The sequence below is a fragment of the Chiloscyllium plagiosum genome, unplaced genomic scaffold (genome assembly GCF_037043375.1).
Source record: "Chiloscyllium plagiosum isolate Xiang-an unplaced genomic scaffold, Cpla_swu_hap1 HiC_scaffold_35, whole genome shotgun sequence".
Lineage (NCBI taxonomy): Eukaryota > Metazoa > Chordata > Chondrichthyes > Orectolobiformes > Hemiscylliidae > Chiloscyllium > Chiloscyllium plagiosum.
In genome coordinates, this window is record NW_028270173.1 from 33460157 (window position 1) to 33484694 (window position 24538).

The 24538-nt window shown below is 45.0% G+C and overlaps 1 protein-coding gene across 1 annotated transcript in view; it reads right to left on the minus strand.

Moving 5' to 3' along the window:
* LOC122541325 (complement C4-like) overlaps positions 1 to 24538 on the minus strand; it is a 158027-nt gene that overhangs the window by 16448 nt on the left and 117041 nt on the right. The window contains exons 32-38 of the mRNA XM_087979485.1: positions 22856 to 22949; positions 18551 to 18701; positions 14607 to 14709; positions 11280 to 11354; positions 6885 to 6987; positions 5001 to 5090; positions 815 to 907 (exon numbers count right to left, since the gene is read on the minus strand). Of these exons, the coding sequence (XP_087835611.1) occupies positions 815 to 907; positions 5001 to 5090; positions 6885 to 6987; positions 11280 to 11354; positions 14607 to 14709; positions 18551 to 18701; positions 22856 to 22949 (709 nt within the window). The remainder of the gene's footprint in view (positions 1 to 814; positions 908 to 5000; positions 5091 to 6884; positions 6988 to 11279; positions 11355 to 14606; positions 14710 to 18550; positions 18702 to 22855; positions 22950 to 24538) is intronic.

The window sequence follows — 24538 nt, forward strand, 5'->3', positions numbered from 1 at the left end:
GGGATAGTGTTAGACAGCGGTGAGGTGGGGTCAGACGGGGGGATGGTGTTAGACAGCGGTGAGGTGGGGTCAGACGGGTGGATGGTGTTAGACAGCGGTGAGGTGGGGTCAGACGGGTGGATGGTGTTGGCCGGGGGTTGAGTTAGGGCAGGTGGGGGGGGGGGGCAGTGTTTGGTGGGGGTGTTGGAGAGATGCGGGGGGCTCACACGGTGTGCTGCTGCCTTGTCTCCTGAACGGCGAGCAGACTTCGCAAATGCTGCCTGTATCAATCCCATTGAACTGATGGGGTGGGGGAGGGGTGGGTACGGGAGGCTTCAGCAATGTAGCAGGTCCCTTCCACACAAGTGTGCGTGTGCTCAGAAACAAATCCTGAGACAGAGAGAGTGGGAGGCAGAACGTGGCAAATAAACAATTTCAGAAAACTCCGATACCCAGAGGAGGGACATTGAATCAATTAATCGAATAATCAATTCTCCGAACGAAATAGTCCCCTCCCATCTCTTTTGGATAATTGAGGTTTCTCTGTATAGGGATATGTGGAAAAAGCAAGGGATAGAACCGGGGTGGGGCATGTTGGGCTGAATGGCTACCCCCTGCAACATAACAGTTGTATGAGCCCGTGTGATTCCGTTTTCACTGAGGATTGCGCGAATGTTCCTCAGTTTACTGAAATGTCTCCACTGGAATCAGTCGTTGCGTGGGTACCTACATTGTTACTGGTGCTTTACAGCAAGGTCTACCTGAGAGGTAATGCAAACACTCACTCAAAAGCCAAGCATTACAAATGGAGCAATCGGCCGCGGTCTTTTTTTACCGTAGTCCACAATGGGTTTGTAACAAGCGAATTGTATCCGGGCATCATCTTCCAATTGTGGAGAAAATGTTTTCTTCATGCGTGGGCAACGGCCTGAAAGTGAGAGAGAGTGTGAGAAATACAGTGAGGGAGTGAGAGAGAGAAATACAGTGTATGATTGTGTGAGAGAGAGAGAGAGACAGAGAGAGAAAGAGAGAGAGACAGTGAGATAGTGGGAGTGAGAGACAGTGAGAGAGAGAAGCAGTGAGAAAGGGAGAATGACAGTGAGAGAGAATGACAGAGAGAGAGTGTGAGCACGTGAAAGAGAGAGAGACATTGAGAAGGAGAAAATCAGAGAGAGATAGTGAAAAAGAGAGAGAAGGGAAGACAATATGAGAGTGTGCGTGTGAGAGAGAGAGACAGTGAGATAGTGATTGTGAGAGATAGTGAGAGAGGTTGAAAGACAGTGAGAGAGACTGAGAGAGAGAGACAGTGAGAAGGAGAAAGACAGTGAGAGAAAGAGAGAGAGAGAGGGAGAGACAGTGAGAGAGACAGTGAGTAAACGAGAGAGACAATGTGTGTGAGAGAGAGACAGTGAGTGTGAGAGAGAGAGACAGTGAGAGAGAGAGAGACAATGAGAGAAAGTGAGAGAGTGTGAGAGACAGTGAGAGAGAGAGAGAGACAGTGAGAGTTAGAGACAGTGAGAGAGTGAGAGAGAGAGACAGTGAGAGAAAGAGAGAGAGAGAGAGATCGTGGAAGAGAGAGAGAGACAATGAGAGAAAGTGAGAGAGTGTGAGAGACAGTGAGAGAGAGAGAGAGAGAGAGAGTAAGAGAAAGAGAGTGAGAGAAAGAGAGTGACCGTGAGATAGTGGAAGCGAGAGAGAGAGACAATGAGAGAAAGTGAGAGAGTGTGAGAGACAGTAAGAGGGAGAGTCAGTGAGAGTTAGAGAGAGAGAGTCAGAGAAAGAGAGAGAGAGGTGGTGAGAGTGAGAGACAGAAAGAGACAGAGAGAGAGAGAGAGAGAGCATCAGAGCAAACAGACTCATGAACACAACCCATAGTGTGTTTTGCAATGAATAAAGAGGCAAAGGTCACTCCACTGCTTTCAAATTCTGCTTGAGTTCATGAAAAGTTTGGGACAGAAATAAATTGGTCGCTGCTCTGAAACAGAAAAGTAAATCAGTCTCGTGGCTGTTGCATGCTGCAGTATTTAGGGAGGTGGGCAGCTAGTCAGCAATGCAGGGTGATACCAACAGAGTGAGCTCGATTCCTGGATTAGCTGAGGTTACCATAACTACCCTGTATTCTGTACCTTTGCTGTTGCCTGAGGTGCAGTGACTCTCAGGTTAATGCAGCACCAATTGTCTCTGTCTAATGAGAAAGCAGCTCTCAGGGATTATGGCAGAATTACTTATTCTTGGTTCATTTCGAACATTCAAGGATGATTGAAGAGTTTCCACACACAACAGCGAAAAGGATTCCACAGCAGCAATGAGACAGCTTCGACTGCGAAGGGGGGACAGAGGTTTTAGAGGTAGTGACAGTTTCTCAAATAGCATGTTCTTTATTTCAATAAACAGAGATGTAGAGCAAATTAATAACATTATACGGGCACAATGTCTAGGAGAATCTGCTCCCATCAGGAAATGGGTTTTACTTTATAGTTAGTTCTGCAGGTCTGCAAGCTGTTCTTTTAAGCTGCATGTTCTAAATGGAAGGTGACAAAGCTTCCTTTCCCATTTGGCAGTGCACGGAATGTAGTAGTTTATGCAGGTTCATGCAACGAGGATGACAATAAAAAAAAATAAAATAAATGCCTGCGTTCTCAACTCTAGCTGAAATGTCGAACAAAGCCAGAGCCCACAGGTAAAGTACAACACCTAGAAACAGGAAAGCCCACCCTTATCATTAGTCTAGACTAGGGTGGTGCTGGAAAAGGTAGCATCCGAGGACCAGGAAAATCGACGTTTTGGGCAGGAACACTTAATCAGGAATAGAGGCAGGGAGCCTCTGGGGTGAAGAGATAAATGGGAGGGGGGGGGGGTGGGGCTGGGGAGAAAGTAGCAAAGAGTACAATAGGTGAATGGGGGTGGTGACGGAGGTGATAGGTCAGAGAGGAGGGTGGGGGAAGGTAGCAAAGAGTACAATAGGTGGATGGGGGTGGGGATGGGAGTGATAGGTCAGAGAAGAGGGTGGAATGGATAGGTGGGAAGGGAGATTGGCAGGTAGGACAGGTCATGGGGATGGTGCTGAGCTGGAAGGTTGGAACTGGGGTGAGGTGGAGGAAGGGGAAATGAGGAAACTGGTGAAATCCACATTGATGCCCTGGGGTTGAAGTGTTCTGAGGCGGAAGATGAGGCGTTCTTCCTCCAGGCATCGGGTGGTGAGGGAGCGATGGTGGAGGAGCTCCAGGACCTGCATGTCCTCGGCAGAGTGGGAGGGGGATTTGAAATGTTGGGCCACAGGGCGGTGTGGTTGATTGGTGCGGGTGTCTCAGAGATGTTCCCTAAAGCGCTCTGCTAGGAGGCACCCAGTCTCCCCAATGTAGAGGAGACCGCATCGGGAGCAACGGATACAATAAATGATATTGATGGATGTGCAAGTAAAACTTTGATGGATGTGGAAGGCTCCTTTAGGGCCTTGGATGGAGGTGAGGGAGGTGGTGTGGGCGCAGGTTTCACAATTCCTGCGGTGGCAGGGGAAGGTGTCAGGATGGAAGGGTGGGTTGTAGGGGGGGTGTGGGCCTGACCAGGTAGTCACGGAGGGAACGGTCTTTGCGGAAGGCGGAAAGGGGTGGGGAGGGAAATATATCCCTGATGGTGGGGTCTGTTTGGAGGTGGCGGAAATGTCGGCGGATGATTTGGTTTATGCGAAGGTTGGGGGGGTGGAAGGTGAGCACCAGGGGAGTTCTGTCCTTGTTGCGGTTGGAGGGGTAAGGTCTGAGGGTGAAGGTGCAGGATGTGGATGAAATGCATTAGAGGGCAGCTTCAACCACGTGGGAAGGGAAATTGCGGCCTCTAAAGAAGGAGGCCATCTGGTGTGTTCTGTGGTGGAACTGGTCCTCCTGGGAGCAGATACAGCGGAGGCGGAGGAATTGGGAATATGGGATGGCATTTTTGCAGGAGGTAGGGTGGGAAGAGGTGTAATCCAGGTAGCTGTGGGAGTCAGTGGGTTTGTAAAAAATGTCGGTGTTAAGTTGGTCGTCATTAATGGAGATGGAGAGGTCCAGGAAGGGGAGGGAGGTGTCAGAGATGGTCCAGGTGAATTTAAGGTCAGGGTGGAATGTGTTAGTGAAGTTGATGAATTGCTCAACCTCTTCACGGGAGCACGAGGTGGCGCCGATGCAGTCATCCATGTAGGAAGAGGTGGGGAGTGGTGCCGGTGTAACTATGGAAGATGGACTGTTCCACATAGCCGACAAAGAGACAGGCATAGCTGGGGCCCATACGGGTGCCCCTTTGGTCTGGAGGTAGTGGGAGGATTCGAAGGAGAAATTGTTAAGGGTGAGGACCAGTTCAGCCAAATGAATGAGAGTGTCAGTGGAAAGTACTGTTGGGGACATCGGGAGAGGAAAAAACGGAGGGCTTGGCAGATGGAGGTGTAGAGGGATTGGATATCCATGGTGAAAATGAGGCGTTGGGGGCCAGGGAAACAGAACTCTTGGAGGAGGTGGAGGGCATTGGTGGTGTCTTGAACGTATGTGGGGAGTTCCTGGACTAGTGGGGATTGGACAATATCGAGGTAGGTAGAGATGAGTTCAGTGGGCAGGAGCAGGCTGAGACAATGGGTCGGCCAGGGTGGTCAGGCTTGTGGATCTTGGGAAGGAGGTAGAACCGGGCAGTGCGGGGTTCCCGGACTAGAAGTTTGGAAGCTGTGGATGGGAGATCTCCTGAGGTGATGAGGTTTTATATGGTCTGGGAGATGATGGTTTGGTGATGGGGGTGGTGGGGTTATAGTTGAGGGGGCGGTAGGGGGAGTGCCTTCGAGTTGGCGTCTGGCTTCAGCGGTGTAGAGGTCAGTGTGCCGAACTACCACTGCACCCACCCTCATCGTTAGTCCAAGTAAGAGCTCAGATGAATGGATAAGCCCCTGTCCTTCCGTCCACAATGCAGGAGCTACAAAAACTTCTGATGAAATAGGCAAGGCTGAGTTAGAAGGCCAGAGAGTGTATGTTTGGACTTTCTCGCACATGTTGCTGTGGACTTACCTTCAGCACATTGGCACACATCATGTTGACAGAACTTCGATACAATGGTGCTTCTTTCTGGAGCGTTATAAAATATATTGCATTTCAAACCTGCAAACCAAGCATTTAATCGTGAGTGGGGCATGCTATGGACAAATGCTAGAGTAAAATTAACTAGACATTGTGGGCTTTCATCTCTGCCTGTATTATACAGATATGCATGCACAGAAAGAGAGAAAGACTGGCATAGATGCTACTGGAGAGAGAGAGAGACGGAGAGACGGAGACACAGAGAGAAAGAGTGAGACACAAGAGACAAAGACAGAAGAAGGAAAGAGAGAAAAGGAAAAGAAAGAGAGATGAGCGAGCGAGAGAAAAAGTAAGAGAGACAAAGGGATATAGGAGAGAAAGGTGGAGAGAACGAAGGAGTGAATTAGAGAGGAGAGAGAGATAAGAACGAGAAAAAGAGGGAGAGAGACATGAGAAGAGAAAGAGAGAAAGATAGATGAGAGAGAGGAAGAAAGAGAGAGAGAGAGAGACAGAGTCACAGCACCAGGGTCCCAGGTTCGACTCCAGTCTCGGGTGACTGACTGTGTGGAGTTTGCACGTTCTCGCCATGTCTGTGTGGGTTTCCTCCGGGTGCTCCGGTTTCCTCCCACAGTCCAAAGATGTGCAGGCCAGGGTGGATTGGCTGTGGATGGGAAATGTGGGGTTACCGAGAAGGGTGGGATGTTGTTTGGAGGGTTGGTTTGGACGTGATGGGTCACACTGTAGAGATTCCATGAAATTTGGCCTCTCAATCAAGGAACTAATCATACTGAAAGTAAAATACTTCTTTATTTAATATTGAGGTGACCTGGCTCCCTGTGTCTTGGTGTTAGCACCTGTAATGAATAACATACGGTTGGGTAATAATATTCACTCTCAGCCACTATCCATGTGCATTTCATGTGAGCTCCTGTAACAACAGTGTGCAAAAGGGATATAGGATACTCCCTGAACCACTGCTTCAGCAAACTGAGCCAATGGTAAAGGTAAGTTTTGACAAATGGTCAGTTAGACTTGAAATGTCAACTCTTTTCTCTCCTTTCAGATGCTGCCAGACCTGCTGAGATTTTCCAGCATTTTCTCTTTTGGTAATGGTAAGATTCTTGATACTCTAAATGAACATGTCCATGTACATAGATCCCTGAAAGTTGCCACTCAGGTTGATAGGGTTGTTAAGAGGGCATACGGTCTGTTAGCTTATATTAGTCGAGGGATTGAGTTTCGGAGTCACGAGGTCATGTTGCAGCTGTACAGCTAGTGCAGCTACACTTGAAGTATTGTGTACAGTTCTAGTCACTGCATTATAGGAAGGATGTGGAAGCGATGAAAAGGGTTCAGAGGAGATTTACTAGGATGTTGCCTGGTATGGAGGGAAGGTCTTACAAGGAAAAGTTGAGGGACTTGAGGCTGTTTTTGTTAGAGAGAAGAAGGTTGAGAGGTGACTTAATTCTTTCACACAAGATAATCCGAGGGTTAGATTGGGTGCACAGTGAGAGCCTTTTTCCTTGGATGGTGACGGTTAGCACGAGGGGACATAGCTTTAAATTGAGGGGCAATAGATATAGGAGGTAGTCTCTTTACTCAGTGAGTAGTAGGGGCATGGAACACACTGCCTGCAAAAGTAGTAGACACGCCAACGTTATGGGAATTGAAATGGTCACTGGATAGACATATGGATGAGAATGGAATAGTGTAGGTTAGATGGGCTTCAGATTGGTTCCACAGGTTGGCGCAACATCGAAGGCCAAAGGGCCTGTACTGTGCTGTAATTGTTCTATGTTCTATGCCCTATGAAACCTGCAACCCATCTGGATTAAAACCCAGCAGCCACTGCTTTGCAGCAGAGTCTCTACTCACTTGGATTGTAATAGTCGTAGAGTGTCGCGCTTGCTGGCTGTATTAATCCAATGGGGATGGTTTGTTTGGCAGCAAATATGACACATTCTCTGTAGTCAGTAACCTACAGGGTGGAGCAGTCACCATTAGCAGTGGTCGCAAACAGATAACGCGTAAAATGCCCAGCGAACAAATAGTGCAAGCACACCACGGAATAATGCAGGACCTGTATTGCAGTGCTGGTGTCATGCTAGGAATGTAGCGTGTTCATCTCAAAGTTCATACCCATTCAGCTGTTTACAGCGGGCAAGGCACTGACGACACCCAGCTACCCTGTACACAATACTCACAGCAGCGTTCAACACGGTTCTGGGATTGGGAAGCAATTGCTGAATAATTCTGAATGTGCCCAGAATTGTGTTCACATGCAACGTCGGATTGTCTGTTGGGCTCACAGTGAGCAGCACTTCCATGTACTGGACGTTACATGTATTAACATCTTGATGCGATCACTTTATTTGGCCCTGGTGTTTTGTTTCAAAGAGAGGTTGTAAGGCAGAAGTACCAAGCTGGCTAGTTAAGATCCCTGGAGTGAACAGCCTGGGAGGCCTTGGGTTCTTGTTAAACAGCCTGAATGGCTGTGGCCAGCTCTCTCATATTAGGATTTCTGGGTTTTGGTTTCTCAGTAACATCAGAAGCTAGTGGAGTCTTAACAGAGTTGGAAGGTTCAGTGAAAGTCTTCTCGCTGCTGTTCTCTCCAAATTTCATCTTGGTGTCTTTTCCTCCTGGATTGGAAAACTGCGTGTGAGAATCTGTGTCTGAATTTGCTTTTTCTGCCAAGCAATATGCTTATGGGACATCACTATATTCGAACAGTTATAGAGTCATAGAGCTTTGAGATGTACAGCATGGAAACAGACCCTTTGGTCCAACCTGTCCATGCCGTCCAGATATCCCAATCTAATCTAGTCCCACCTGCCAGCACCTGGCCCATATCCTTCCAAACCCTTCCTATTCACTGCTCACTGTGAGCCCAACAGACAATCCGACGTTGCATGTGAACACAATTCTGGGCACATTCAGAATTATTCAGCAATTGCTTCCCAATCCCAGAACCGTGTTGATTCCTGAAGAAGGGCTTATGCCCGAAACGTCGATTCTCCTGTTCCCTGGATGCTGCCTGACCTGCTGCGCTTTTCCAGCAACACATTTTCAGCTCTGATCTCCAGCATCTGCAGACCTCACTTTCTCCTTCCTATTCATATACCCATCCAAATGCCTCTTAAATGTTACAATTGTGCCAGTTTCCACCACTTCCTCTGGCAGCTCATTTCATATACATACCACCCTCTGTGTGAAAAAGTTGACCGTGAGGTCTCTTTTATATCTTTCCCCTCTCACCCTAAACCTATGCCCTCTAGTTCTTGACTCCCCAACCCCAGGGAAAAGACTTTGTCTATTTACTCTATCCATGTCCCTCATAATTTTGTAAACCTCTATAATGTCACCCCTCAGCCTCTGACGCTCCAGGGAAAACAGCTCCAGTCAGTTCAGCCTCTCCCTGTAGCTCAGATCCTCCAACCCTGGCAACATCCTTGTAAATCTTTTCCGAACCCTTTCAAGTTTCACAACATCTTTCCGATAGGAAGGAGACCAGAATTACACGCAATATTCCTACAGTGGCCTAATCAACATCTTATACAGCCACAACATGACCTCCTAATCCCCGTACTCAATACTCTGACCAATAAACAAAAGCATACCAAACGCCCACTTCACTATCCTATCTACTTGCGACTCCACTTTCAAGGAGTTACGAACCTGCACTCCAAGGTCTCTTTGTTCAGCAACACTCCCTAGGACCTTACCATTAAGTGTATAAGTCCTACTAAGATTTGCTTTCCCAAAATGCAGCACCTCCCATTTATCTCAATTAAACTCCAAATGCCACAACTCTGCCCGTTGGCCCATCTGATCAAGATCCTGTTGTAATCTGAGGTAACCCTCTTCGCTGTCCACTACACCTCCAATTTTGGTGTCATCTGCAAACTTACCAACTGTACCTCTTATGCTCGCATCCAAATCATTTATGTAAATGACAAAAAGTAGAGGACCCAGCACCAATCCTTGTGGCACTCCACTGGTCACAGGCCTCCAGTCTGAGAAACTATCCGCCGCCACCACCACCCTCTGTCTTCTACCTTTGAGCCAGTTCAGGGCTTATGCCCGAAACGTCGATTCTCCTGTTCCCTGGATGCTGCCTGACCTGCTGCGCTTTTCCAGCAACACATTTTCAGCCCAGTTCAATATCAAAATGGCTCGTATTCCCTGTATCCCATAAGATATAACCTTGCTAATCAGTCTCCCTTGGGGAACTTTGTCGAATGCCTTACTGAAATCCATATAGATCGCATCTACCGCTCTGCCCTCATCCATCCTCTTTGTTACTTCCTCAAAAAACTCAGTCAAGTTTGTGAGACATGATTTCCCACGAACAAAGCCATGTTGACTATCCCTAATCAATTTCCAAATACATGTACATTCTGTCCCTCAGGATTCCCTCCAACAACGTGCCCACCATTGACGTCAGGCTCACTGGTCTATATTTCCCTGGCTTGTCCTTACCACCCTTCTTAAACAGTGGCACCACGTTAGCCAACCTCCAGTCTTCCGCAGCCTCACCTGTGACTATTAATGATACAAATTAATAATGTTAATTAATAGTGTATCTGTACTGTGTCTATAATTCAGTTAAGTTTTCCAATAGTGTTAATTTGATCAAAATTCCCCTTTCTTTGGTTATATTTTAACTACAGTGTTTAAATAAATTGTGTTTTGATTAACATCGAGTAGTTTGACCAGGCACATTGCCTCTGGAACAGACATTTTCCATTTCCATTTAAAATAAGAAAATGCTGGGTCTTAGCTACCATCTTAAAATATTTTGAGGGGGTTCTGCCCTGTATATAATAAGACACAATGCCCTATTATTGCAAACATCCACATGCATGCACACACAATGCACTCCCCCCCCCCCCACACACACACACATACACACACAGACACACACACACACACACATACACATGCACACACAGACAATGCTGCAGTTTCTATTCAACACAAGAGGTGATGACCATTCACTGGGTCATTTTGCAGGGCAATGCATTGATCAAGCACAGTCAACCTGCCTGGCTTAAAATGTAAATGATGTGTGGCAGTTATCTGTCAGACATCATTATCTGGTGAATTCTACATGGCATCACCTCTATGAATCAGAATCCACTTGCTGACCAATCAGCACCCTCCTCTCATAGTGTCTAAATAATGTTTTCCGTTCAATTGATATTTCTTGTGAAGTGTTTTGAAGAGTGCAAAATAGACCGTTTGATGAAATGACTTTTCCAGGAATACTCAAATAAATCAATTCGTAACATGAAATTATGAATTTCGCTGTGAAAATAGAGAATAGTTCCTGAACAGTGCAATCTGCTGTTTATTATTCGATCGCTAACATATAAAATGTTTTGGATTTGAGACTGCCTCTACAGAGTCAATATTTCACCCAGCTGAAACCTGGTGTTAGAAGGAGGCACAGAGTGGTTTCAGGGAACTGCAATCACCTCTTCGTTTTCAGAGTATTGAATAGACGAGAGGGATTTTGTTTTTCCACAGTGACCATTTGGCAAATCCCTACAGTGAAGGAGCAGGCCATTCAGCCCATTGGGTCTGCATCAACTCTCTGAAGGACATCTCACCCAGACCCAGCCCGCATCTCCCATGGCCAATCCACCCTAACCTGCACATCTTTGGACTGCGGGAGGAAACCGGAGCACCCCCACACAGACAATGTGCAAACTCCACACAGACAGTCACCTGAGGCTGGAATCGAACCCGGGTCCCCGGCACTGGGAGGCAGCAGCGCTAACCACTGAGCCACCGTGCCACCCCATGGAGCTTGGTGAGCATATCCAGCCCATGTCTGAGCACAGGGCAGGAGGTGGCAAGGAAATGTCAGGAAAGCCTTACCCCACCTTCTCAAGCCCAGTGCTTTGACAGGATTTGATCTTGGCTTTGATTATTCCTTTATTCAGGACTTGTGATGCTATGTCAGCAAAAAAGGTGGCATTGCAGCTCAGTGGTTAGCATTGCTGCCTCACAGTGCCAGCGACCCTGGTTTGAACCCACTGTCCGCGGCAAAGTTTGCAGGTTTCCCCTGTTTCCTCTGGGTACTCCAATTTCCTCCCACAGTCCAAAGATGTGCAGGTTAGGCGGATTATACACATTAAATGGGAGAATGGTTAAGGTGCCCTTTGGACAGACTCGGTGGGCCAAATGGCCTCTATGCGCTGTAGGGTATCTATGATATGCAAAATAAAATCCAAAAGCAAACACACATGCATACAGTGCCATTACCTTATCAAGATAGAGCAGCACTCTCCCATCCTTGAACTCGTATTTATCGATGTATCTATCGGCTAGGTTTTTTAACTGGAAAGGAAACATTTTTAATTAGCATCATATTGATCTCACCCACTCTTTCCTGAAAGAGGCTGAAATATATGCTCGAGGTGCCCTGGTTCAATAATAATAATCCAGAGTGTTACACTCTTCCTTATCGAAGACCATACAACACAGGAGCAAACGTAGATAAAGGTTATGGCAGTGAATTGTGAATGGGCTCATTATGACCACAGATGTAGGAGCAACAGTAGGCCGTTCATCTCATCGACTCTGCTGCACTATTCAATGAGATCAAGATTGATCTGATAGCCCTCAACTCCATTTTCCTGTGTTTTTCTTCTCCTGCCATAGCCCTTGATTCCTTCACTGACCAAAGGTCTGTCTAAGCCAACCGTGAACATATTTAGGGCAGCACAGTGGCTCAGTGGTTAGCACTGTTGCCTCGCAGTGCCAGGGATTTGGGTTCAATTCCACTCTTGGGGCGACTGCCTATGTGAAGTTTGCACAGTCTCCTTGTGCTTGTGTGTGCGTATTTCCTTTGGGTGCCCCAGTTTCTTCCCACAGTCCAAAAATGCACAGGTTAGGGTGGATTAGCCATAGAAAATGTAGTGGGGTAGGTTTAGGTGGGATGCTCGTTGGAGGGTTGTTGTGGAGCTGAGAGACCAAATGGTCTATTTCCACATTGTGGGGATTCTATGATTTACCAATCCAGTCCTGACAACCCGTTATGGTAAAGAATTCCACAGATTAGCCACCCTCAGAGAGAATTAATTCTGTCTAATCTCTGTCTTAAATGGGTGACTTCTTATGCTGAGAATATGTCCCCTGGCTCTACACTCTGCGACCAAGCTACTCACCAAGTTAAACTCCATAAGAATCACACATATTTCAATAAGGTCACCTCTCACTCTTTGGAACTCCAATCAGTACTGAATCAGTCTACTCAATCTCTCCTCGTAAGAAAATCCTTCTAGAACACAGAACATCTAGAAGATTTGGCCCAACAAGTCCACACTGACTCTCCAAAGAGTCACTCACCCAAATCCATCTCCTTAATCTATAACCCTACATTTTCCATTGCTATTGCACCTAACCTACACATCCCTGAACACTATGGGGCAACTTAGCATGGCCAATCCACCCTAACCTACACATCCTTGAACACTATGGTGCAACTTAGCATGGCCAATCCACCCTAACCTACACATCCTTGAACACTATGGTGCAACTTAGCATGGCCAATCCACCCTAACCTGCACAACTGTGGGAGGAAACCGGAGCACCCGGAGGAAACGCACGCAGACACGGGGAGAATGTGCAAACACCACACAGACAGTCGCCCGAGGATGGAATTGAACCGGGGTCAATGGCGCTGTGAGCCTACAGTGCTAACCTGGTCTGCTTCCAACACCAGTATATATTCCCTTAGAGAAGGAAAACAGCTTATAGTATTCTAGCTGGGGTCTGGTCTATATAGTTTTAGCAAGATCTCCTGATTTTTACACTTTTTAAATAAAAGCTATCATTCCATTGTCCTTCTCTATTAGCTACTGAAACTAATTGCTTATATTTTATGATTTATTCAAGAGCACTCCCAACTCCCAGTTTTTGGCAGTCTGTCCCAGTTTAAATAATATTCCGATCTTCTATTCTTCTGGCCAAATGCCTCCAAATGCATTATTCATGGGCTGGAAGGATATTGATCTGAATCCATAATATCACAAGGTCATGTTACTACAAGCCACTCAGTTTAAGATATGATGGTGGGGAAATACATGGAAGCAATATTTAGGGATAAAATCAAAATTCATCTAGACAAATGTAGATTAATTATAAAAACATCAGCATGCACTCCTCAAGGCAAAATCAAAACTAATGAACTTGCTGCAGATTTTTCAATAGATGATGGAAGCAGTTCCAATCAAATTTATTGACATGTGAATTCAGTGCAGAATTACACTTTTCAACCCCCTTGAGCCTGATTAATCTGTGTTCCTGTCTAGCCCTGATAACCGTTCACTCCTTTACTTATCAATAATACATTCCTCACTGCTTTAAACAAATTGAAGGACTCTGTTCTTGGCACATTTCGGGGAAGAGAGGTTCAAAGGCTCTCAATACTCCAAGCGGAAAAGAAACATTTCCCTCCACTTTAAATGTGTGAACCCCGATTTTGAAAGAATGATTCTTCATCCTGGCTTCTCCCAGGAAGGAAAACATCCTCTCCACATCTACACTGTCAAGATCCATCAGGATATCATGTCATTAAATCAAGCCAGATCTTCCAGCAGACAGAAGCTTTGTCTGTACAATCTTTCCCCATAAGACAAGCCTCTTAATTTCTTTCCCATTCTTTCATGGGATGAGGGCTTCGCTGGCTAGGCCCAGCATTTATTGCCCATCCCTAATTGCCCAGAGGGCAGTTAAGAGTCAAACGCATCACTGTGGGCCTGGAGTCACATGTAGGCCAGTCCAGGTAAGGGTGCCAGTTTCCTTCCCTAAAGGACGTTAGTGAACCAGATGGATTTTTCCCGACAATTAACAATGGTCATCATTAGATTCTTAATTCCAGATTTTGTTTTTTATCGAATTCAAACTCCATCAGGGGAGGGTTCGAACCTGGGTCCCCATAACATTATCTGGGTCTCCAGATTAACAGTCCGGCAATAATACCACTAATCCATTGCCTCCCCACCAGGGAGATTCAATTTTGATTCAATCTAGGTAAATTGCTTCCAGTGAGTAATGTGGAGTACATGGGCTTTGAAATAATTTTTAACAAGGTCAAAATCAAGAACAGATTTTCAGACACTGCAGGAAACAAAGTCATTCTCTCTGGTCTTTCGCCTCAAATACCTGGAGCAAATGTACCCTGCGCTTGCACAGAAACCTGTTCTGGTTTTGTTCAATGTACTTCTCACGGAAGAGTGTTGGGGCTATTAGGCCTCGCAAAGTATTTGTTGTTTTAACCTGGTGTGTGCTAATGATGGTATGCAGAGCAGAAACTTTACCTTTCAGGACTCTGAACCCTGGTTGTTCACACTGACTGATTAAAGTAAATCAGGTAGCAACCTGATGAAGGAGCAGCACTCTGAAAGCTCGTGCTTACGAATAAACATGTTGGACTATAATTTGGTGTTGCATGACTTTTAACTTTGTCCATTCCAGTCCAGCGGCAGCTCCTCCGCAGGATGGGTGCTTGCGTTTTTTTTGCAGGAAGCAAGCGAGGATGCAGGAAATCTCAAAATAGCACAGCCCGGCCAGGCAAGTTGGTCTGACCTTATTCAAATCGGCGGTTTCGGGCTCGAATCCACTGAGCAGCGAGATGTCCACGATGGCCATTCCAGAGGCTTTTCGGGTCTTGTTGCCGTCCGGCTCATGCCTTTGTGAAATAAAGGACCACATTCTGAATCAGTTTGGGTGCTGGTTGCTGCACTGTGAAATCCGCGTGCCCCCCCAGGTGTCACAGGCACGAGGAGAACAACATACACAAAGGTTACCTTAGGAAAGGCAGCCATAGCCATTCAGTCATAGAGTCAGAAAGATGGACAGCATGGAAACAGACCCTTCAGTCCAACCCGTCCATGCTGACCAGATATCCCAACCCAATCTCATCCCACCTGCAGGGACCTGGCCCATATCCCTCTGAACCCTTCGTATTCATATACCCATCCAAATGCCTTTTAAATGTTGGAATTGTCCCAGCCTCCACCACTTCCTCTGGCAGTTCATTCCACACACATACCACCCTCTGTGTGAAAAAGTTGCCCCGTAGATCCCTTTTAAATCTTTCCCCTCTCACCCTAAACCTATGCCCTCTAGTTCTGGACTCCCCCACCACAGGGAAAAGATCTTGTCTATTTACCCTATCCATGCCCCTCATGATTTTATAAACCTCCATAAGGTCACCCCTCAGCCTCGACACTCCAGGGAAAACAGCCCCAGCCTGTTCAGCCTCTCCCTGTAGCTCAAACCCTCCAACCCCGGCAATATCCTTGTACATCTCTTCTGAACCCTTTCAAGTTTCACAACATCTTTCCGATAGGAAGGAGACGTTTTATATCTTCCCCCTCTCACCCTAAACCAATGCCCTCTCGTTCTGGACTTCCCCACCACAGGGAAAAAGACCTTATCTATTTTTGGATGCGAACATAAGAGGTACAGTTAGTAAGTTTGCAGATGACACCAAAATTGGAGGTGTAGTGGACAGCGAAGAGGGTTACCTCAGATTACAACAGGATCTAGACCAGATGGGCCAATGGGTTGAGAAGTGGCAGGAGGAGTTTAATTCAGATAAATGCGAGGTCTGTATTTTGGGAAAACAAATCTTAGCAGGACTTATACACTTAATGGTAAGGTCCGAGGGAGTGTTGCTGAACAAAGAGACCTTGGAGTGCAGGTTCATAGCTCCTTGAAAGTGGAGTCGCAGGTAGATAGGATAGTGAAGAAGGCATTTGGTATGCTTTCCTTTATTGGTCAGAGTATTGAGTACAGGAGTTGGGAGGTCATGTTGTGGCTGTACAGGACGTTGGTTAGGCCACTGTGGGAATATTGCGTGCAATTCTGGTCTCCTTCCCATCGGAAAGATGTTGTGAAATTGAAAGGGTTTGGAAAAGATTTACAAGGATGTTGCCAGGGTTGGAGGATCTGAGCTACAGGGAGAGGCTGAACAGCTTGGGGCTGTTTTCCCTGGAGCATCGGAGGCTGAAGGGTGACCTTATAAAGGTTTACAGAATTATGAGGGGCATGGATAGGATAAATAGGCAAAGTCTTTTCCCTGGGGTGGGGAGTCCAGAATTAGAGGGCATAGGTATAGGGTGAGAGGGGAAAGATATAAAAGAGACCAAAGGGGCAACCTTTTCACATAGAGGCTGGTGTGTGTGTATATGGAATGAGCTGCTAGAGGATGTGGTGGAGGCTGGTAGAATTGCAACATTTAAGAGGCATTGGATGGGTATATGAATAGGAAGGGTTTGGAGGGATATGGGCCGGGTTCTGGCAGGCGGGACTAGATTGCATTGGGATATCTGGTCGGCATGGACGGGTTGGATCGAAGGGTCTGTTTCCATGCTGTACATCTCTATAACTCTATGATTCTATTTATCCTATGCATGCCCCTCATAATATTATAAGCCTCTACAAGGTCGACCCCTCAGCCTCCGACGTTCCAGGGAAAACAGCTGCAGCCAGTTCAGCCTCTCCCTATAGCTCAGATCCTCCAAGGAGAAAGTGAGGACTGCAGATGCTGGAGACCAGAGTTGAAAAGTGTGGTGCTGGAAAAACACAGCAGGCCAGGCAGCATCTGAGGAGAAGGAGAATAGACATTTCAGGCATAAGTCCTTCTTCAGGATTCTCCTGATCCTCGGAAGCTGCCTGGCCTGCTGCGTTTTTCCAGCACCACACTTTTCAACGCAAATCCTCCAACCCTGGCAACATCCTTGGAAATCTTTTCTGAACCCTTTCCGGTTTCACAACATCTTTCCGATAGGAAGGAGACCAGAATTGCACCACTCAGTTATCACTTTCTAAACCGAGGTCCAGCACAGTGCGAGGGGAGTGGGTCCTGAAGCAGCAAGCAGGCAGCGAGTTCCTAGGCAGGGGGAGACAGTCCTGGACCTTACCCTTAGAGCAGCTGAGTGCTGGGACCAAGCTGACTGGAACTTCGGAGTGGAGCGGGGATGGCTGTTGGACTGGGGTCTAGCCCGGGTGGTCAGACCAGGTGTGGAGACCCCGTGTTGAGCTGCTACATTGCAAAGGTTCTTTGAAATTTTTTAACCTGACTGTAATGACAATCCTTTAATGTTGTCATATTTCTAACTTTTTTTTTAAACTCTGCAAAGTAATGCAGCTACCTCTCATTCCTCTGTTGTATCCAAGATTTGAATTTAGGACCTTGTACCTGAGATGATACCACAAAAGAAGCTCAATAGACAAATTTCCCGACAACACAAAAATAGGCAAATTACAATGAGGAAATAATAACGTTACATAGGGATATAGATAAATTAGGAGAGTCGGCCAGAATGTGGCAGATGGAGTTTAACGTGGATAAGTGTGAAGTCATGCATTTTGATCAGAAAAATGGGATGGAGACCTATTACCTAAATGGGAAGAGGCTTTGGGATTCTCCTATACAGGGGAATCTGGGTAACCTTGTTCATGAGTCACGGAAAACTAGCATGCAGATACAGCAGATAATAAAGCAAGTGAATGGGATGTTGGCTTTTATAGCGAAAGGAATAGAATATAAAGGTAGGGAAGTATTGTTGCAACTATACAAGACAGTGGTCTGCACCTGGAGTATTGGTGCACTTCTTGGTCTCCTTATTTGAGGAAAGATGAATAGAAGGCAGTTCAGAGGAGGTTCGTGATATCAATCCCAGAGATGAGGGGTTTGTTTTGTGTGAATACAGACTGTACAGTATAGGCTTTACTCTCTGGAGTTTAGAAGAATGAGGGGAGATCAAATTGAGGTATTCAAGATGTTAAAGTATGTGGATAAGATACATGTGGAGCAGATGTTTCCACTTGTGGGGCATTCTGGGATGAGAGGTCACAGGATAAAGGTACAACAAATTTAAAACAGAGTTGAGGAGAAACTATTTCTCCCAAAAGGTTGTGAATTTGTGGAATTTGCTACCCCAAAGTGAAGTGGATGTTGGGGCAGTGAATAGATTTAAGGAGGAGTTAGACAGATTTTGAATTAATAATGTGTTGAAACATTATGAGGAGCAGGCAGGAAAATGAGGGTGAAGAACATATCAGCCATGATCGAATGGCTGCGCAGACTCGATGGACCGAATGGCCTAATTCTGTCCCTATACCTGATGAACTTATTGCAAAAGCTTTTCACTGCACTCCTACAATGGATTACATGTGACAATAAAGGCTATTCCGTTTTAAACCCTGGGCAGATAGGATTGGCACCGAGCTGTCCATCTAAGTGACACGTGTATCACTATTTGTTGATTCTGCAGTTTATTTCAATGAACAAAGATCAAAATACTATTAACAATCATTTATTAGCTCCATTGTCAACGCAACAATTAAATGGATTGACAAAATATATAGCGGGATTCTGCAGAATACATGACAGCTCATTGCTCATATCATATTGTTGAAATTCAGTTTTTTAACCACCCTGTTTCAATTTAATGTCAGAGCGAGTATGATTTTTATTTCAAATGGTACACATTATGCTCTGCGTTGTATGAGTCACTCACCATGCACACACTTCATAATATATTGTTGTGTCTTTCTCAGGATCTAGGACCTGTCTTCTTGCCCGGGATCGAAGATCAAACCAGTCAATTTCGCTCAGGGGTTGATCGGCTGGGACAAGTTCTTCATAGTCTTCATAGTTGTAATCTGGAGCTTTGGTGACAATAGTAAAATAATTCTAAAATTGGAGAATGATTCAACAGAGAAGAATTGCTTTTGTAAATCTATCTGCTCTGCTGCTCTTTCTAATAATTCCTTTCATGATCTTTCTGTCAAGTATTAATGAGTTCCCTTTGAAATTTGCTTCACATACTCTTCCAGGCAGTGCACACCAGATCACAATAAAGTACCAAAAATACAATAAATTCTTGCTCCACTTTGATTTCTTTTCTGAAAATTGCCTGAAAACTATCTCCGTTCGACATCAATCCCTTTTACACTGCCAAAGAAACATTTCTTCTAACGTACAGTACAGGTAATTCTTCTATAACATAATGGTTGCGTTCTTGTGCAATCCCGCGTTGTAGAAAAATCTTACTTTCGAAACAGTGCTTAAAGTGTTGGTGATGTAATCGTGTTTCAGTCAAGACACGTTTTAAACATTCCTGCTTTAGAAAGTGTCCTCAATTTGTCCATCGTGTTACAGCGGATTCACGTGAATGAAAAGCACATTATAGCAGAATGACCTGTACAGTAACCATTCATAGTGCTGAGCAACACAATATGACTTCCCTCTAGTCACTGCCATTCTCAAGAGATTTGACCTCCATTTTTACAGTCTATGCAAACATCCCTCTACTGTGCGAACATTTCAGTTGTTCTGTCCTGCACTTCCTGTATGGCCTGTGAATATTCCTAAAACATGGTGCTCATATTGGATAAAATATTTCAACTAAGGCCTAACCAATGCTTAACCAAAGGTTTGATGGAAGATCCTTGCCTTGTGCTCACTTCCTCTTTCACTACTTGTTCTGCCACTGTCAAACAATTGCAATGCCTGAGCTCCCTTGTTTTGCATCTATTTAGATTAGATTCCCTACGGTATGGAAACAGGCCCTTTGGCCCAACAAGTCCACACCAACCCTCCGAAGAATAACCTACCCAGACCCATTACCCTACCTCATATTTAGCCTTGTCTTGGCAAATTAGCATGGCCACTTCACCTGACCCTACACATCTTTGGATTGTGGGAGGAAACCCACGCAGACACAGGGAGAATGTGCAAACTCCACAAAGACAGTTGCCCGAGGTGGGAATTGAACCAGGTCCTTGGCCTATGATGCAGCAGTGCTAACCATTGTGCCCAATTTCAACTCTATTGTCTTCCTTAATTCTATCCAGTAAATGTCGCACCTCTCTTGGCATATTTCATTTCCATTCTGCTACTCAGTCTGCCATGATGTCTATGTCTTGCTGAGGTCTGTTACTGCCCCCCCTCACTATTTCGTGCCCTCCTGAATATCCATCTATTCATTCAATGCTTGTAAGCCAGGAAAACATTACATTTCCTGTGACCAGTTTGTGAATTCCTGGCCTGACTCTTCCAGCTTCCCAGCCAAATTCAACCCTACAGCTGTGATGTGAAACTATAGGTGTTGTTTCAACGATATTGAATCCAACCTTAGTTACAGCAATGAGCACTTGGGAAATCTGCAAGATCCGATGGGTAAAATCACATGAGAAAATGAACATCAGAGATGGTTTTGTCTAATTGCTCTACTGTTATTATTTAAGGTAGGCACAGATATGATGGGCCAAATGATCACTTTCTATATGGGTGGCATGGTGGCTCAGTGGTTAGCACTACTGCCTCACAGCACCAGGGTCCCAGGTTCAATTCCAGCCTTGAGCGACGTCTGTATGGAGGTTGCACATTCTCCCTGTGTCTGCATGAGTTTCCTCTGGGTGATCTGGTTTCCACTCACAGTCCAAAGATGTGCAGTTCAGGGGAACTGGCCATGCTCATTTGCCCACAGTGTTAGGTGCATTAGCAGAGGGAAATGGGTCTGAGTGGTGACTCTTCAGAGGCTCAGTGTGGATTTGTTGGGCTGAAGGGCTTGTTTCCACACTGTAGAGAATCTAATCATACTGTAGCCTTTTCTCGATACATGCCTTACTATCGTGCTTTAGTATTTGAATCCATTGTGATAAATATAATTTCTTTTCAGCATTAAAGTTTCTAACTGTGTTTTTTAATTGCTGAGAAAGGAAAGGACATTAGCCAGTTAGAAAATTCACTGGAAATTAAAAATTTAGAAGTGTAAGGTTAGAAATGCTCACTGAAACATTTACTACAAATAGATATTTGACTGACTTATGCTTCTCTGTGTGAGATTAAAACTGTCCAGATCGTGTGTGTAGATCTGAACTGATGGTCACTTCCCACAAACTGACTGTGAACAGAAATGATCAGCTCCCTCTGAAACAATGTAGCACCTTTCAAAACCAAATGGAAAAGGATGAAATCTATAATTGCATTGATCAATGGTTATTATTATTTAGGACAAATGATGACACATGTGATTCAGGAGTTGGAAAAAGGAAGCTTGAAGTAATTTTATGAAGAGCAAGGCATGTGCTAACAATGAGTAAATTCAAACTTGCTAACAGGAATAGAACATAGAACATTACAGCGCAGTACAGGCTCTTCAGTGCTGACCTGTCATACCAATCTGAAGCCCATCTAACCTACACTATTCCATGTACGTCCATATGCTTACCCACTCATCATACATTTGCTCCATTTCATTGTATACCTAAGTATGGGCAGAGAGGAAAGATCTATGGAAGAAAATAGAAATGTGGATCCTAAGACGCATGCTAAAAACAATCCAAATGCAGTAAGACAAATGAAGAGGTCTTCGTAGGAGAAGAGGCAAAATTAACTCTTAAAACGTGATACAGTGTTGTGTCTATTTGATTAGAGCTGAAAAGCTGTAGATAATTCTTTCTAAAGAACAACATGGAAGTCAGCAGAAAGAGACGTTATAGAGTCATGGAGTCAGAAATCGTGGAAACAGACCTTTCAATCCGTGCTGATTATAATCCCAAACTAAACTAGTCCCTGCTGCCTGCACTTGGCCCATATCCCTCCAAACATTTCTTCTTTACTCATTGTTAGCACATGCCTTGCTCTTCATAAAATTACTTCAAGCTTCCTTTTTCCAACTCCTGAATCACGTGTCATCATTTGTCCTAAGTAATAATAACCATTGATCAATGCAATTTTGGATTTCATCCTTTTCAATTTGGTTTTGAAAGGTGCTACATTGTTTCAGAGGGAGCTGATCATTTCTGTTCACAGTCAGTTTGTGGGAAGTGACCATCAGTTCAGATCTACACACACGATCTGGACAGTTTTAATCTCACACAGAGAAGCATAAGTCAGTCAAATATCTATTTGTAGTAAATGCTTCAGTGAGCATTTCTAACCTTGCACTTCTAAATGTTTAATTTCCAGTGAATTTTCTAACTGGCTAATGTCCTTTCCTATCTCAGCAATTATTTATGTACTTATCGAAATGTCTTTGAAATGTTGTAACTGTATCCATATTCACCACTTCCTCTGAATGTTCATTCCACCTACGAATCACTCTTTGTAAAAAAATTGACCAGGCCTTCTTGAAATCTTTCTCCCCCCACCTTAAAAATACCCCTCAAGTCTTGAAATCCCCCACCCTTGGGAAAAGACACCAGCCATTCACCTTATCTACACCCTTCATGATTTTATAAACCTCTATAAGGTCATCCCTCAACCTCCTACACTCCAGTGAAAAAGGTCCCAGCCTATCCAGCCTCTCCTTAGAACTCAAACCTTTCATTCCCGGACAATCCTGGTAAATCTCTTCTAAATCCTCTCCAGCTTGATAATATCCTTCCCATAACAGGGCGACCTGAACCGGACCCAATACTCCAGAAGGGACCTCACAATCTCAGCATGACGTTCCAACTCCTGTACTCAAAGGTCTGAGCCATAGAGGCAAGTGTGCTAAATGCTGTCTTAACCACTCTGTCAATGTGATGCGAATTTCAAAGAATTATGTACTTAAACCCCGAGGTCTCTCTGTCAGATGTGGGATGTCACAGATGAGCTACCGTAGACGCGTGAAGATGGAGAAAGACAGATGATAGTGACACTCTGTAACAGCAGATCTCTGGGAAGCAGCAGCTACACATGACAGCAGTACAGCAAACAACCATAAAAATGCAAACATGTATCTCCAATAACTGGTCCATGCCTCCTCAACATTGTAAGATCCCAGCGCATTTGATGCAGTGAGAACAATGTGGGGTGAACCAATACTCACCCTCGTATTCCACCTTCCCTTTCACTGTAACCTCAAGCCTGAAATAATCACATGTATTCTTGGGCTCGGAGATCAGCAGGTAGGATTTCAGAAACTGCAAGTCACAGAAAGAAACACGGGAGTTGTTAATTATCGCATTTTGCAAAAGGAAGTGGGCAATAGTGATGTGTACAGGACCTTGGCTGCCATTTTCAGTCTGTGTACTCAATTTTCAATGGGTTAAAATTTTCCCCACGGTGTGTGTGTGTGCGCGTGTGTGATTGTGTGTGCGTGTGTCTATGTGTGTGTATGTATGTGTGTGTGCATGACTGTGAGAGTGTGTGTGTGTCTATGTGTGTATGTATGTGTGTGTGTGTCTGTGAGAGTGTGTGTATGTGTGATTGTGTGTGTGTCTATGTGTGTGTATGTATGTGTGTGTCTGTGAGAGTGTGTGTATGGTGTGGTTGTGTGTGTCTATGTGTGTGTATGTATGCGTGTGTGTGTGTCTGTGAGAGTGTGTGTATGTGTGATTGTGTGTGTGTCTATGTGTGTGTATGTATGTGTGTGTCTGTGAGAGTGTGTGTATGGTGTGGTTGTATGTGTCTATGTGTGTGCATGTATATGTGTGTGTGTGTCTGTGAGAGTGTGTGTGTATGTGTGTGTGCGCTTCTAAGGGAAGATTTTTTTCTGATTGCAATGTGTCGGGGTATTGTTAAACTGGGACGGAAATTGGCCTGATTAATAAAACAAAATACATCCTTAATCAAACAACAACAAAAAAACCTATGAGGTGATGGAAACTCCTTTCAAAGTTTTATTCCTTGTTGGAATGTCAAATTTGTCTTTTTTTAACCAGCTTATGTTTAAGGTGAGTCAAAAAGTGTGATGCTGGAAAAGCACAGCCGGTCAGGCAGCATTGGAGAGCAGGAGAGTCGACGTTTCGAGCACAAGCTCTTCATCTGGAATGATAAAGGGCTTATGCTCGAAATGTCGATACACCTGCTCCTCAGATGCTGCCTGACCGGCTGTGCTATTCCAGCATCACACTTTTTGACTCTGCTCTCCAGCATCCACAGTCCTCACTTTCTCCTTATGATTAAGGTGATACCTTTTTCCTCCTTTATTCAATCATGGGATGAGGGTGTCACTGGCTAGGTAGCATTTATTGCCCATCCCTAATAACCCAGAGGGCAGTTAAAAGTCTACCACATTGCTGCGGGTTTGGAGTCACAGGCCAGATTCCCTCCCTCAAGATAATTAGTGAACTAAATCAGCTTTTCCGACAATGGACTCATTGTCATCATTAAACTCTTAATTCCAGATTATTTAAAAATCTAATTCAAATTCCACCATCTGCAACGATGGGATTCTAACCTGGGACCCCAGAACCTGGGTCACTGGATTAACAGTGGCCATTTCCTCCCCTTCTTTGTGAATGTTTTGAGCCAAGTGTTCCTGATTTTTCCCTCCCTAACATAATTACGGATTAAAAGAAACGGAAAATACATTCTGAGAAAATGAGAAGCAGAAAGGAAATAGACAATAGTCAAATGCAGCTCCTGTGAGTAGAGAGGAATATTGAGCGATGTCCCATAGGTCTCTGTACTGGATACTCTCCAGAATAAATGATTTAAAAATTAATATCAGTCTTTGTTGCATCCAGTTCATCACTAAGGAGGAGGCAGCGAGGAAGCTGAAAGGTCT